Source organism: Aquarana catesbeiana, linkage group LG06 (genome assembly GCF_042186555.1).
Source record: "Aquarana catesbeiana isolate 2022-GZ linkage group LG06, ASM4218655v1, whole genome shotgun sequence".
NCBI classification, from domain to species: domain Eukaryota; kingdom Metazoa; phylum Chordata; class Amphibia; order Anura; family Ranidae; genus Aquarana; species Aquarana catesbeiana.
The window spans coordinates 25,793,543-25,806,906 of NC_133329.1; the positions used below are offsets into that span (position 1 = coordinate 25,793,543).

The following is a 13,364-nucleotide window of genomic DNA, read 5'->3' on the forward strand; positions in this document are numbered from 1 at the left end:
TCTAGTCCTGTCGTACGTCATCACGTTCTAAACGAATGGACTTTGGTGTGATCGTGTGTAGGCAAGTCCGTTTCAGCGGCACTGCATCTGAACTCCATTGGAAAGACCGTCAGAGTCTACTCTGAAGGAAAGTCTGGTCGTGTGTACGTGGCATTAGTGTGATGTATAGATTGCCGCATAAGTATAGTAGCATCTGCATTCACAACTGAGGTCTACCCCTGAGTTCTGCAAGTGTGACACAACAGTCCTAATAAAGAGGCATTCTGTGTGTTTAGCAAGCAGAAGGGGTTAACAAGAGCCCACAATCATATTATTCTATGCTATCGTTGCTTTCAGTTTCCTTTTTACACACATCCCCGTTTAACTATTACAAGCATTGATAATGCTGTTAGACACCGAGGAGAATACTGCTAAACAACGTGTGAACCGGTCATTGCTCCTGAAGCCATTTTCTTGGATCTAAGTGAATAACTTACAAGAAGTAATACAAATTTGAAGAAGAGCTCTTTGCTACTGAGCAGACCAGTAAATAGGTAGGTATACAATTGGGTAGAGGTTAGTTTCAATCAGGAGATTCAGGTTGTGCTGCAAATTGCCTGTGTACAAACAAACTTATGTGGATTCTTCCTAGGTCTTCATAAAAATGTCTATCAGAATGGAGGCTCCAGTGTGCCTGATTGAGAACCGTGAAGATGGTATGCTCCAAGTCAATCCTGGGGCTGCAAGCATCCTGTCCAGGATAGATCAGCCGGTGGTGGTGGTGGGAATTGTAGGAATGTACCGCACAGGGAAGTCCTACCTGATGAACAAGTTGGCTAAAGCCCAAAGAGGTGAGCTAAGGGGTCAGGCGCAAAGATATTTTGTTATTAATACTTTATGTACAGTATAATAAATAAATATAAATATATATATATATATATATATATATATATATATATATATATATATATATACATAGATATATAGAGAGAGAGAGAGAGAGAGAGAGAGAGAGAAAAGGTCCAAGGGTTAAGGTGCACATCAGTCACAGTGGATTGTGCTTAGCAATCAAGCCTTCCCACGGGCTTCGATATAGTGGAATTTCAGATAAGATTGCTGCACAAAATATCTTTATTGGAAAAAATTCATCAAAAAGACATCAACACAACATCCTTAAAATCAGGCATACATGATATAAACGTTTTCGGGCTATTATAGATCACGCCCTTCCTCAGAGAATCATGCCTATCTAATGAGCATAAATGTAGTAGTTTATATAGTCCATTATTAATTAATTAAAGCGAACAACCAATTCATCTGGAATCAATCAGACAATCAATTAAAGTCTCAAAATGTATTGTCAAGATTGGATTTACTGTGATCTTGGAATCAAAGGTCACATGCGGGAACGCAACAAATGCTCACACCTTGTGGGTGTGATCCTAAAAATAAATTAACAAACAATCAAATACCCCAAAACAAAATATTAATGTGAATCACAATGAAAATAAGAATCAAACAAGAAGTAAAATGAAACCCAAAACATGAAATAAAAAAATACAAACTTAAAATAAGAGAATGAAATGAAATAACCATCATTGTGCGATCATCTGCGTGCATCGATACATCTATGTAACCCCATACATAAAATATGCATAGAATCAGATAAACGACCAATGTCACACAAATGAAAAGGTAATATAAGCAATCATAAATGTAGAAAACTAAATGTGATGGTTCACTAAATATACAAATTCATTAAACTACTCATGAAAAGTTCAAAGAAATAAGTACAGGTCAGAATCAGAATTTAACCCTTTGATGTTATTGATATTATTTGACAAAGGGTGAAATTGTGAGGTGAAATGCATTCTGCGACCCAAGTTTCTAGTAGGTAAAATATCATTATTTATATTAATACAGTCTGAGTGAACTAAATCTGCAGGATAACCTCGTTGTCATAGCCTGTCCTCCATCTCATTTAATCTAGTGTTACAGACGTCTGTTTCACTCGTGATTCTGGTTACGCGTTGACTACGGGGGATAGATTTAAAAACCCCCGGAGGATGAAAACTTGAAAATAGCAACATTTGATTGCAGTCAGTAGGTTTTCTATATAAGTCACTGACTGTATGTCCATCCTTAATGGATAGAAGTGTATCCAAGAATGGAACAGCGTCAGTGTTATGGGTGGCTTTGTTCCCCCTACGTCTAGTGCAGCAGCTGAATTGTTCATCAGCAAAGTGGACGAGGACATTAATGATTTTTTGCATAGTAATAATGGGAGGGATCACAAAAAACATAAATGTAAGCAAGGTCCGTTGCGCCCTCAAAGTGAATGTATAATATAGTACTCTGATAAATTGCAGCTAGATCTAAAGTGTATGAGTGCACTAAATTGGTATAAAATATATAAGTGATCAGCGCAACTTAATATTATAAATATAGATGATTTAGCACTGTGCAATAATCTGTGCAAAAATTGCTAAAAATTGCGACTGTGCAAAAAAACATTAAAGATGCTGTGCAAAATTGCTAGGTGCAAATATGAGCTAGTGCTCAAATAAAACAATGCCAATGAATGCTCATGCTATAAATATATGTAGATGATTTAGCACTGTGCGATAATCTGTGTAAAAATTGCTAAAAAAAATGTCTGTGCAAAAAAAAAAAAAAAAAACGCTAAAGATGCTGTGCGAAATTGCTAAGTGCAAATATGAGCTTGTGTTCAAATAAATCAATACCAATGAAGGCTCATGGTGCTGTGCAAAGTACAAATATGAATCTGTGCACATAAGATGATTTCCGTGCAAAAAAATTATATAAATATCAATAACAATTTTTTTGCACTGAAATCATCTTATGTGCACAGATTCATATTTGTATTTTGCACAGCGCCATGAGCGTTCATTGGTATTGATTTATTTGAACACAAGCTCATATTTGCACATAGCAATTTTGCACAGCATCTTTAGGTTTTTTTTGCACAGTTGCATTTTTTTTAGCAATTTTTGCACAGATTAATGCACAGTGCTAAATCATCTATATTTATAATATTAAGTTGCGCTGATCACTTATTAATTTTATTCCAAAAAACATGACACAAGATGAAATTATGCCTCTTTCCTCCTTGGCCGCACTTAAAGAAATCACCATCGAGCTGGCTGACAAAGGCGGCTCAATAGTGATAATGAATACCATACAGTATGAGAGGGAAATTCACAGACAGTTGGCAGATCCCAAGGTGTATAGACGTCTGGAAACCAATCCCGCATCACGTGTTTTGAATAGGATTAAAAAGGTGGTTGGCCAAGCAGTACAAAGTAACATCATTGATGTCAACACACAAGCCTATTTAATTCCTGAACATCCCGTGACTCCGATCATTTATGTGCTCCCAGAGATACATAAAGACTCCATTAATCCCCCAGGCCGACCCATTGTGTCCAGCACTGCATCAGTAACTATGCCTTTGGCCAAATATCTTGATAAATGTTTAACTCCATTGATTACACAGACTCGCTCATACATAAAAGATACCCAGGATTTTTAAAATAAAATTCAATCTTTGGTTATTCCATCTGATGCATTGCTGGTCACATGGGACATTGCCAATTTATATACAGCTATTCCACATATTCTAGGTATAGAAGCCTGCAAACGTTTGCTGATTGATTCCAAAAAATACACTTCTGCCCAGATTTCGTTTCTCCTTGAATTATTGACTATTGTATTAGAGGAAAATTTCTTTCTATTTAAGACAGAGGAAATTGAGTACTGTCCGTGATACTTTTTTTATTTGCACTAACATACTTTGTTTTCTATGTAAATCACTGACTATATGTCCATCCTTAATGGATAGAAGTGTATCCAAGAATGGAACAGCGTCAGTGTTACTCAGCATGTTAAATGTTAAACCAGGAATTAATGAATTCAAATAAAGATTAAACAAGGACAATGAATGTAAGTCACCAGTCCATATAGCAAAGACAATGAACCTGTACCAAGCTGTACAGTGCTCATTGAATAATGTACAATGGAAAATGAAAGCTTGTTCGATCATATCCATAAATGCATTAGCGTAAGGTGGAGCTACATTACAACCCATCGCTGCCCAGCAAGCTGTAAATAATGAATATCCTTAAATAGAAATACTTGATTTGGTTGAAGCCGTATTAGTGCAATTGTGACAGAGGAAATTGAGTACTGTTCGTGATACTTTTTTTATTTGCACTAACATACAATTTTTCAGGACAAGCTTTCGGGGTATGTCCCCTTCTTCAAGGTCCAAGCAGTACTGATTCACACATTTTTAAGCAGAATGTTAAAGAAGAAGAATAAAAAAAAAAAAGAGAAAACCAGATTGGTTTTCTCTTTTTTTTTTTTTTTTTTTATTCTTCTTCTTTAACATTCTGCTTAAAAATGTGTAAATCAGTACTGCTTGGACCTTGAAGAAGGGGACATACCCCGAAAGCTTGTCCTGAAAAATTGTATGTTAGTGCAAATAAAAAAAGTATCACGAACAGTACTCAATTTCCTCTGTCACAATTGCACTAATACGGCTTCAACCAAATCAAGTATTTCTATTTAAGGATATTCATTATTTACAGCTTGCTGGGCAGCGATGGGTTGTAATGTAGCTCCACCTTACGCTAATGCATTTATGGATATGATCGAACAAGCTTTCATTTTCCATTGTACATTATTCAATGAGCACTGTACAGCTTGGTACAGGTTCATTGTCTTTGCTATATGGACTGGTGACTTACATTCATTGTCCTTGTTTAATCTTTATTTGAATTCATTAATTCCTGGTTTAACATTTAACATGCTGAGTAACACTGACGCTGTTCCATTCTTGGATACACTTCTATCCATTAAGGATGGACATATAGTCAGTGATTTATATAGAAAACCTACTGACCACTAGGGATGAGCTTCGAGTTCGAGTTGAACTCATGTTTCGACTCGAACATTGGCTGTTCGCAAGTTCGCCGAACAGCGAACAATTTGGGGTGTTCGCGGCAAATTCGAATGCCGCAGAACACCCTTTAAAAGTCTATGGGAGAAATCAAAAGTGCTAATTTTAAAGACTTATATGCAAGTTATTGTCATAAAAAGTGTTTGGGGACCCGGGTCCTGCCCCAGGGGACATGGATCAATGCAAAAAAAAGTTTTAAAAACGGGCCGTTATTTCAGGAGCAGTGATTTTAATAATGCTTAAAGTCAAACAATAAAAGTATAATATCCCTTTAAATTTCGTAGCTGGGGGGTGTCTATAGTATGCCTGTAAAGGGGCGCATGTTTCCCGTGTTTAGAACAGTCTGACAGCAAAATGACATGTTTGTGTCCCATAGACTTTAACGGTGTTCGCGTGTTCGAACAAACTTTTTTCCTGTTCGCATGTTCTGGTGCGAACCGAACAGGGGGGTGTTCGGCTCATCCCTACTGACCGCAATCAATTATTGAAACTAAAGGGGATTGGGAAGAATGTAGCAAGGACTACTCCAAACAATCCCTACCTTCCCATAAGAAAATATGTGGACTATTGCGGTACCCCATGAAAACATACAATATAGATAAAGATTTCAATTTATTAAATTACAAATAATAAAAGATGTATGTATAGATACAATTTGACAACAAGGCAACTTGGAAATTGCTGCAAGATCGCTCGACTTGGGCATCTCACAAGTGCCGTTCTCGCCCGATTGGGCAGTGGTTGGTGAGTGTGTTTATACAACTTGAATTACTCCAATTTTATGTTTCATGACTTTGTATTTTTTGGTATATACCCTTTGGAAATATATGCCGCAAAACTGTTGAGTCTAACGTCCTTAAGTACATCAACTGGCCTTCACTTACTCATGCGGGCTTTACGCACTGTCATTTTAGAATATATGTTGTCTTGCAACAATTTCCAAGTTGCCTTGTTGTCAAATTGTATCTATATATACATCTTTTATTATTTGTAATTTAATAAATTGAAATTTTTAATTATATTGTACGCAATCAATTGTTGCTATTTTCACATTTTCATCCTCCGGGGGTTTTTAAATCTATTCCCCGTAGTCAATTAAAACATGTAACCAGAATCACGAGTGAAACAGACGTCTGTAACACTAAATTAAATGAGATGGAAGACAGGCTGCGACAATGAGGTTATCCTGCAGATCTAGTTCATTCTAAACGTATTAATATAAATAATGATATTCTACCTACTAGAAACTTGGGTCACAGAATGCCTTTCACCTCACAATTTCACCCTTTTTCACATAAGATCAATAACATCATTAAGAAACATTGGTCTATTTTACACAGTGCTTACCCTTCGGTGCCTGAATTTAGAAATCCCCCCCTGCCATATCGACGAGGAAGGACGACTCATGACAATTTAATGAAATCAGGTTAATATTCCATACCAAGCTCCCGCGTAACCTTTTTAGGTCCTAAAAACACGGTTCATTTCCATGCCTCTGTTGCATACAATGCTCAAGCATGATAGAAGGAAGAAGTTTCCAATTAGAGAACACTATACTTGCCAATCGTCCTATATTGTGTATATTATCCCCTTCCCGCTGAGCGTACGCAGATGTGCGTACTCGGCTTTACGGGGTTATACTGGGTTGATGCCTGCAGCTGCAGGCATCATGCTGGTATCGTTTTTTACAGCGGGCGATCGGCTTTCCTGGTATAACAACCGATGCGGCTAAAAGCCGCTTCCCTGTTATACCGGAGGAGCGGGAGGGGACGCCCCCCATCCCGCCCCCTACCGCCGCTCTTACCGGGCCTCCGGATGGAACCAATCGGACGCCTCTGGCGGCTGGGGGCGAGCTGGAATGAAGCCATGGGCAGCTTTGTTCCAGAATCCTAATCGTAAACACGGAAGTGACATCATGACGTCACTTCCCGTTTACTCGGTTGCCAATGGCGCCGGTTTTAAAAAAATACACAGTATTCAGAATAGCCGAAAACGGCGATCTGAATACTTTGAAGTGCAAAGGTCTAAAAGACCCCCGATCCCTCCATAAAGACTACCTGTCACCACCTATTACTGTCACAAGGGATGTTTACATTCCTTGTGACAGCAATAAAAGTTATAATTTTTTTTTTTTAACACAATTTATAAATATAAAAATAAATAGAATAAATAAGGAAAAAAAACATTTTTTAAAGCGCCCCAGTCCCTGCAAGCTCGCGCAGCAAAGAAAACGCATACGGAAGTCACAGCCGCATATGTAAATGGTGTTCAAATCACATGCGAGGTATCACTGCGATCGTCAGAGTGAAAGCAATGATTCTAGCACTAGACGTCCTCTGTAACTCTAACCTGGTAACCTATGGAAATTCTTAGGTACCGTAGTTTGTCGCCATTCCACGAGTGCGTGCAATTATAAAACGTTGACATGTTTGGTATCTATTTACTCAGCATAACATCATCTTTCACATTATACAAAAAAATTGGGGTAACTTTACTGTTTGGTTTTTTTAAAATTCATGAAAATGTCCCTTTTCCCAAAAAATTACGTTTAAAACACCGCTGCACAAATACCGTGTGATATAAAATATTGCAACAATCTCCATTTTATTCTCTAGATTCTCTGCTAAAAAAATATATATAATGTTTGGGGGTTCTAGCAAAAAATATGAATTTTAACTTGTAAACACCAAATTTCAAAAATAGGCTTAGTCATGAAAGGGTTATTAAATGCCCCTGTGGTCTCCTTTATGTAGGGGAGACCACACAGAAAGTTAAGGACCCCATAGCCCATCATAAGTATTCAATCAGGGACAAACTTGTCAAACTTCCCCTAGCTAGACATTTTGTCGAGCAGGGACATACAGTGTCCCAATTAAGATTTATGGTGGTTTGACGGCATTTCCAAAAATAGACGCGGGAGAGACAGGGAAATGGCTCTAAGGAAGAGAGAAGTTAGCTGGATTCATCGGCTGGACATTTATGAATGCTTATATTACCTCTTCATTTGTGTGACATTGGTCGTTTATCTGATTCTATGCATATTTTATGTATGGGGTTACATAGATGTATCGATGCACGCAGATGATCGCACAATGATGGTTATTTCATTCTCCTTTTTTAGGTTTGTGTTTTTTTATTTTATGTTTTTATTTCATGTTTTGGGTTTCATTTTACTTCTTGTTTGATTCTTATTTTCATTGTGATATACATTAATATTTTGTTTTGGGATAATTGATTATTTGTTAATTTAGTTTTTTAGGATTCTTGATTGTTATATCCCACAAGGTGTGAGCGTTATTTGTGTTCCCGCATGTGACCTTTGATTCCAAGATCACAGTAAATCCAATCTTGACTATACATTTTGAGACTTTAATTGATTGTATGATCGATTCCAGATGAATTGGTTGTTCGCTTTAATTAATTATTAGTGGACTATATAAACTACTACATTTATGCTCATTAGATAGGCATGATTCTCTGAGGAAGGGCGCGATCTATAATAGCCCGAAAACGTTTATATCATGTATGCCTGATTTTAAGGATGTCGGGTTGATGTCTTTTTGATTAATTTTTTCCAATAAAGATATTTTGTGCAGCAATCCCTTCTGAAATACATATATTTGTATATATATATATATATATATATATATATATATATATATATTTTTTTTTTTTAATCCATCTTATCGCTGCAGGTTTTGAACTGGGGGCCACAGTGCAATCGAAAACCAAAGGTATCTGGATGTGGTGTGTTCCCCACCCCACTAAGGAGAGCCATACACTGGTTTTGTTGGATACAGAAGGCCTGGGTGACGTAGAGAAGGTGAGTCATAACTAATTGCCTTCCATGACCCTTCACACCTGAGACATATTATCTTATCCACTGAAGAGGTCTTAAAACCCATCTACAGCTCAGTGTCATTCAGTCTGGAAGAATCTTGATGATAGGACTTATTTTACTCTCACTTTCTCCCCAGCTCATGTTTTGTCTAAAAATACACCAAACAGGTAAAGGTGCCACACTACAAGCCATACATTGTATAGTCACATACACTTTAAGGGTCCAGCCCACTTTGGTCACACCCCCACAAAAACCATAAGCATTTTTCCTCTTTAACTCTTTAAGGTGTCCCTCCTAATTATTTTCAAATGTTGACAATTATTTGGGCGCTGCTAGTGTTGCCATGGTGACGGGTTGTTCCTGGGGAGGCTATGATCAGTTGACAGGTGTGTGCCATTTGGAATCTTTCTGAAACCATGTTGGCAAAAAGCAAGAAAAAACGCATACCACCTGACAAGATCTGGAAAAAAGTAAATGTCCCTCAGCCTAGGGTTGTGTGCTGTGTAGGACAGATTGGGCCAGTCCTCCAAACTTCCTTCCCCTGCATGTGTAGGAGAGTGGATACACTGGTGCGGTGTGAAAGTAAGTTTGTTGCACAGGGTGACCACTGTAATTGAACTGTGGCAAGCATAACCCCAGTCCTGATAGAGTTCTGCATCCTGCTGCCTTAACATAGAGATAAAGTGAAATGACCATCTCTGGCAATATCAGGTAGGCTGTATGAGGTCCCATGATTTCTAATGGTGGACCTACAGACCTACACTTGAGAATTATCACTTAAAATTAAAGAGAACACCTAGTAGTTCAAGCCTTCTGGTCTGATTTGTTTAACATACTCTTCACAATCTTTGACACACCCTTATCTCCAGACCCTGCTGTTGTGCTTCCGAATCTAAAAAATGCCAAAATTGAATCAGCGTCAATTCAAACTCCTCCTGTAGATCACAACAGCACCTAAACAAATTATTGCTAAGGCCTGGAAGACCCCCACCCTATGTATTCTTGCAGTTAAAAATAAAGTTACACGAGGGCGTGACTTCCGCTGTCACGGTCAAATGTGAGTATCGGGAGTTCCAAGACCAGCCTGAGTCTCCGTCAGTATCCTGCGTAGTACCTGCTACTGAGGTAAAATATATGGGTTTAGTTTTTTTGTTTTTTTTGGAGCACAAGTGGTTTAGTGGTGTAGAATTTGGTTTGGTATGAAAAAAGTGTTGATGTTGAGTTGATGTAGATTTTGATGATGTTGATGTCACGAGAAACACAGAAATATTCACATATTAATGAAAGAGGAAGGTGTTACGGGAGAAGTGAAGGGAAAAGTGCATAGGGAGGGAAGGGAAACAGGGAAGGAATCACACAGTAAAGGAGACATTGAGATAATACATTTTGGTAACACAAATATAGGTTACACTAAATATGAAAATAGTATTGGAGTAAAAAGAAGGGAGGGGGATATATATATATATATATATATATATATATATAACTATATATATATAGATATAGATCTATCTATATCTATATATATATAGATAGATATATATCTATATATATCTATCTATATATATAGATATATATATACACATAGATAGTAGGGGTTTTCAATTTTTTCCTTCCCCTTTCCTTCCTTTTTGAAAATGGATAAGAATATTATAAAAACAACCATGTTCAAATTTACTGATAAATGGATTATTATCCCCCACAAAAAGACTATATAGGGGAACAAGGCAATGGTGTCCATTATCTCCCCAACTATTTGCCATTGCGATCGAAGTATTGGCAAATAGATTTAGACAATCTAAAAATTATAAAGGGATTGAGCTGGGAGGGAGGAGTGAGCATATAAGTTTATATGCAGATGATATTATACTATATATGGGAGATGCTCAGACATCCTTAATGGAGGTAATGAAAATAATAGAAATATATTCTTGTTACATTGCCATATCTTTTCGTTACATTGCCGTATCTTTATCTATCTTGGATGATAACAGCCCAGATCTGGATTCATTAACTTTGATATATAGCCAAATTTCTTAGTCTGACTGAGGGATTCCTATATTTTCTGATATGAACAATCTATGATTATATCCGGTCTTCTATGAATATTCACTTTGATACGGCATCCCCTGTTTGAAAGTATCATACCTAGACACTCGTGATCATTAATTTACAGGTGGTTCCTGGGTGTTGTTTGCCTGGTGATTCTCTCTGACCTCATTGCGCCACCTTGCTTTTTCCCTTTGTTGGAAATTACTTTGTCGATCACTGATTGATTAATATGTGATTCTTTTTGCAAGATAGTGAGACCCCTTTCTCTTCTTTGCAACTACTGAACCCCAAATTTGTCCTGAAGAAGTGTACAATGAAACGCGTAGACGCATTAGGGCTCATATCATATATAGATTGTTTTTTGTATATATGATTTTTATCAATGTTTCTTTTATGTCCCTGTTGTTTGTATTTTATATATATATTTCAATAAATGCCAATATTTTTGTATATTTCTACTGTTTGTTGTGTCTTTAAAGTCCGACCACAGGTTTTCCTTTTTGGAGTTATTTATTTCTTCACAAATTTACGGATGATGCATTTTGAGTGCTGTTTCTTTTTTGTATCCATGTCCAGAGATACCAAGGCACTCGTCACAGGGATAAACTCCCTCAGCTGTGCCATTATTTGCACTCTTCTTATGTTTTTTTTTTTCTCAAAAAAGTTTTTATTGTTTACATAGGTGAGGTTACATAAAACATTGAACATACACATTGTACAGAGACAATATGATCTATAACAGGGAGAACAGGCAGTCAAAAATTCAAAGTTACATTGCATCCCCATATGTCATGGCGAGCTATGTGTGATTGAACAGATCTTTTGTATGTTTCAATTCTAGACCTGTTGGGGTTGTGGGTCTGTAAAGGTTTCCATGTCCTATTCGTCTTGTCTAGTGAACAAACCGTGTTTAGAGGTGTAACTGTCATGAGTTAAGGTGTGTGATTATGTGTAACCCCCTTGGGGATATTCGGGGATCTTCTCCACTTAGAAGGTTGTCCTGTGTATCACGGCATGTTTTGGTAGTAGAATAATAGCTTGGGATATTGCATATGTGGTGTGTGTTGTCATTGGTATCCTGTTCAATTTGTTGATAGCAGGTTTATCGGGGGGTGGGGGTAGACGGGGAAGAGGTGGGGGAAGTTATGAGTTATTCATTTCTAAGTAGGTCATCTTAGGTATGGGGAAGGGGCTGATGACCTGGGTGTATATGGATGCAGAGTGGATATAGGGGGGACAGGGATGGTCGGGAATATTTGTTGGGAATATTTGAATTGGGAGAGTTTTGTGATTTTGCAATAGCAGCAGCAGCCATCTCTTGCTTCCCCCCTCTGAATGGGATCCCCAGAGGCCCATGTTTGCTGCTTAGCATTATGGGCATCTAGTGGTTCGATGGGCCTGGTAGGTTCAGAAGTAATGTTGAAAGATAGTTAGGCGGTTTATGTGTTTTCAGTGGTATGTTTCAGGGTATCCTGAGTCAGATCTTTTAATGGTTCTGGGAGTAAAGTAGAGCATAGTCTGATGTTGTTTGATAATGTTTCCAACACGCCCATTTGATATCAAATTTTTGGGGTGAGTCTCTTGCTATGTTTCTTATGTTATTTGAGGTAGATTTTCCTGGCATAAACCCAGTTTGATCTCCATTAACTATAGACAAAATTACCCCATTAAGCCTCCTGGCTAATATTTTTGTCAACACTTTGTAATCTATAGTTAATAGTGAGATTGGTCTATACGATGCACAATCACTTCTGTCTTTATCTGGTTTAGGTATTAATACTATGGATAAAGCTACCTTTATCAATGGCAGAAAGAATACAGCTGATTAAATATATTATATTACCCAAGTGTCTATATGTGTTCTCACACTCCTCAGTAATGATATCCAAACAGATATTTAGAAAACTTAATTCCCAGATTATTAAGTTTTTTTGGGCGCATGGTAGATGTAAGCTAAAGCTCACATCACTACAAAGGATTGGCACTGCCAGATATGTATTTATATTATATGGCAGGTCAATTAAAACATTTAAGAGCGTGGGTAACGCAGGAACAAGAAATGCTTTATTAACCACTTCCCGCCCGGCCGGGCGGTGGTTCAGTTATCCTGACTGGTCGTCATATGACGTCCTGCAGGTTAACAGCCGCCACGCGCCCGTAGGGTGCTCATCATGGCGATTGGTGGTGCGGTGTGTCAGTCTTTACCACGTGATCAGCCGCGTCCAATCACGGCTGATCACGATGTAAACAGGAAAAGCCGTTGATCGGCTTTTCCTCACTCGCGTCTGACAGACAGGAGTAGAGGAGAGCCGATCGGCGGCTCTCCTGACAGGGGGGGTCTGGGCTGATTGTTTATCAGCACAGCCCCCCTCAGATGCCCACACTGGACCACCAGGGAGGCCGCCAGGACCACCAGGGAAGCCCCCAGCATGTGGATGGCAAGGTATGTACCCCATGGCCATTCACATATAAAAAAAATGCCCAATACATGCCAATCAGTGCCCACAAATG

General features: G+C 38.1%; 1 protein-coding gene across 1 annotated transcript in view; it reads left to right on the top strand.

The window, feature by feature from the left end:
* Positions 1–316: 316 nt before the first annotated feature.
* Positions 317–13,364, top strand: part of LOC141148238 (guanylate-binding protein 3-like) — a 54,058-nt gene continuing 41,010 nt past the window's right edge. Inside the window, exons 1-3 of the mRNA XM_073635491.1 lie at positions 317–533; positions 632–830; positions 8,656–8,783. Coding sequence (XP_073491592.1) covers positions 644–830; positions 8,656–8,783 — 315 coding nt within the window. The 5' untranslated portion in view covers positions 317–533; positions 632–643. The remainder of the gene's footprint in view (positions 534–631; positions 831–8,655; positions 8,784–13,364) is intronic.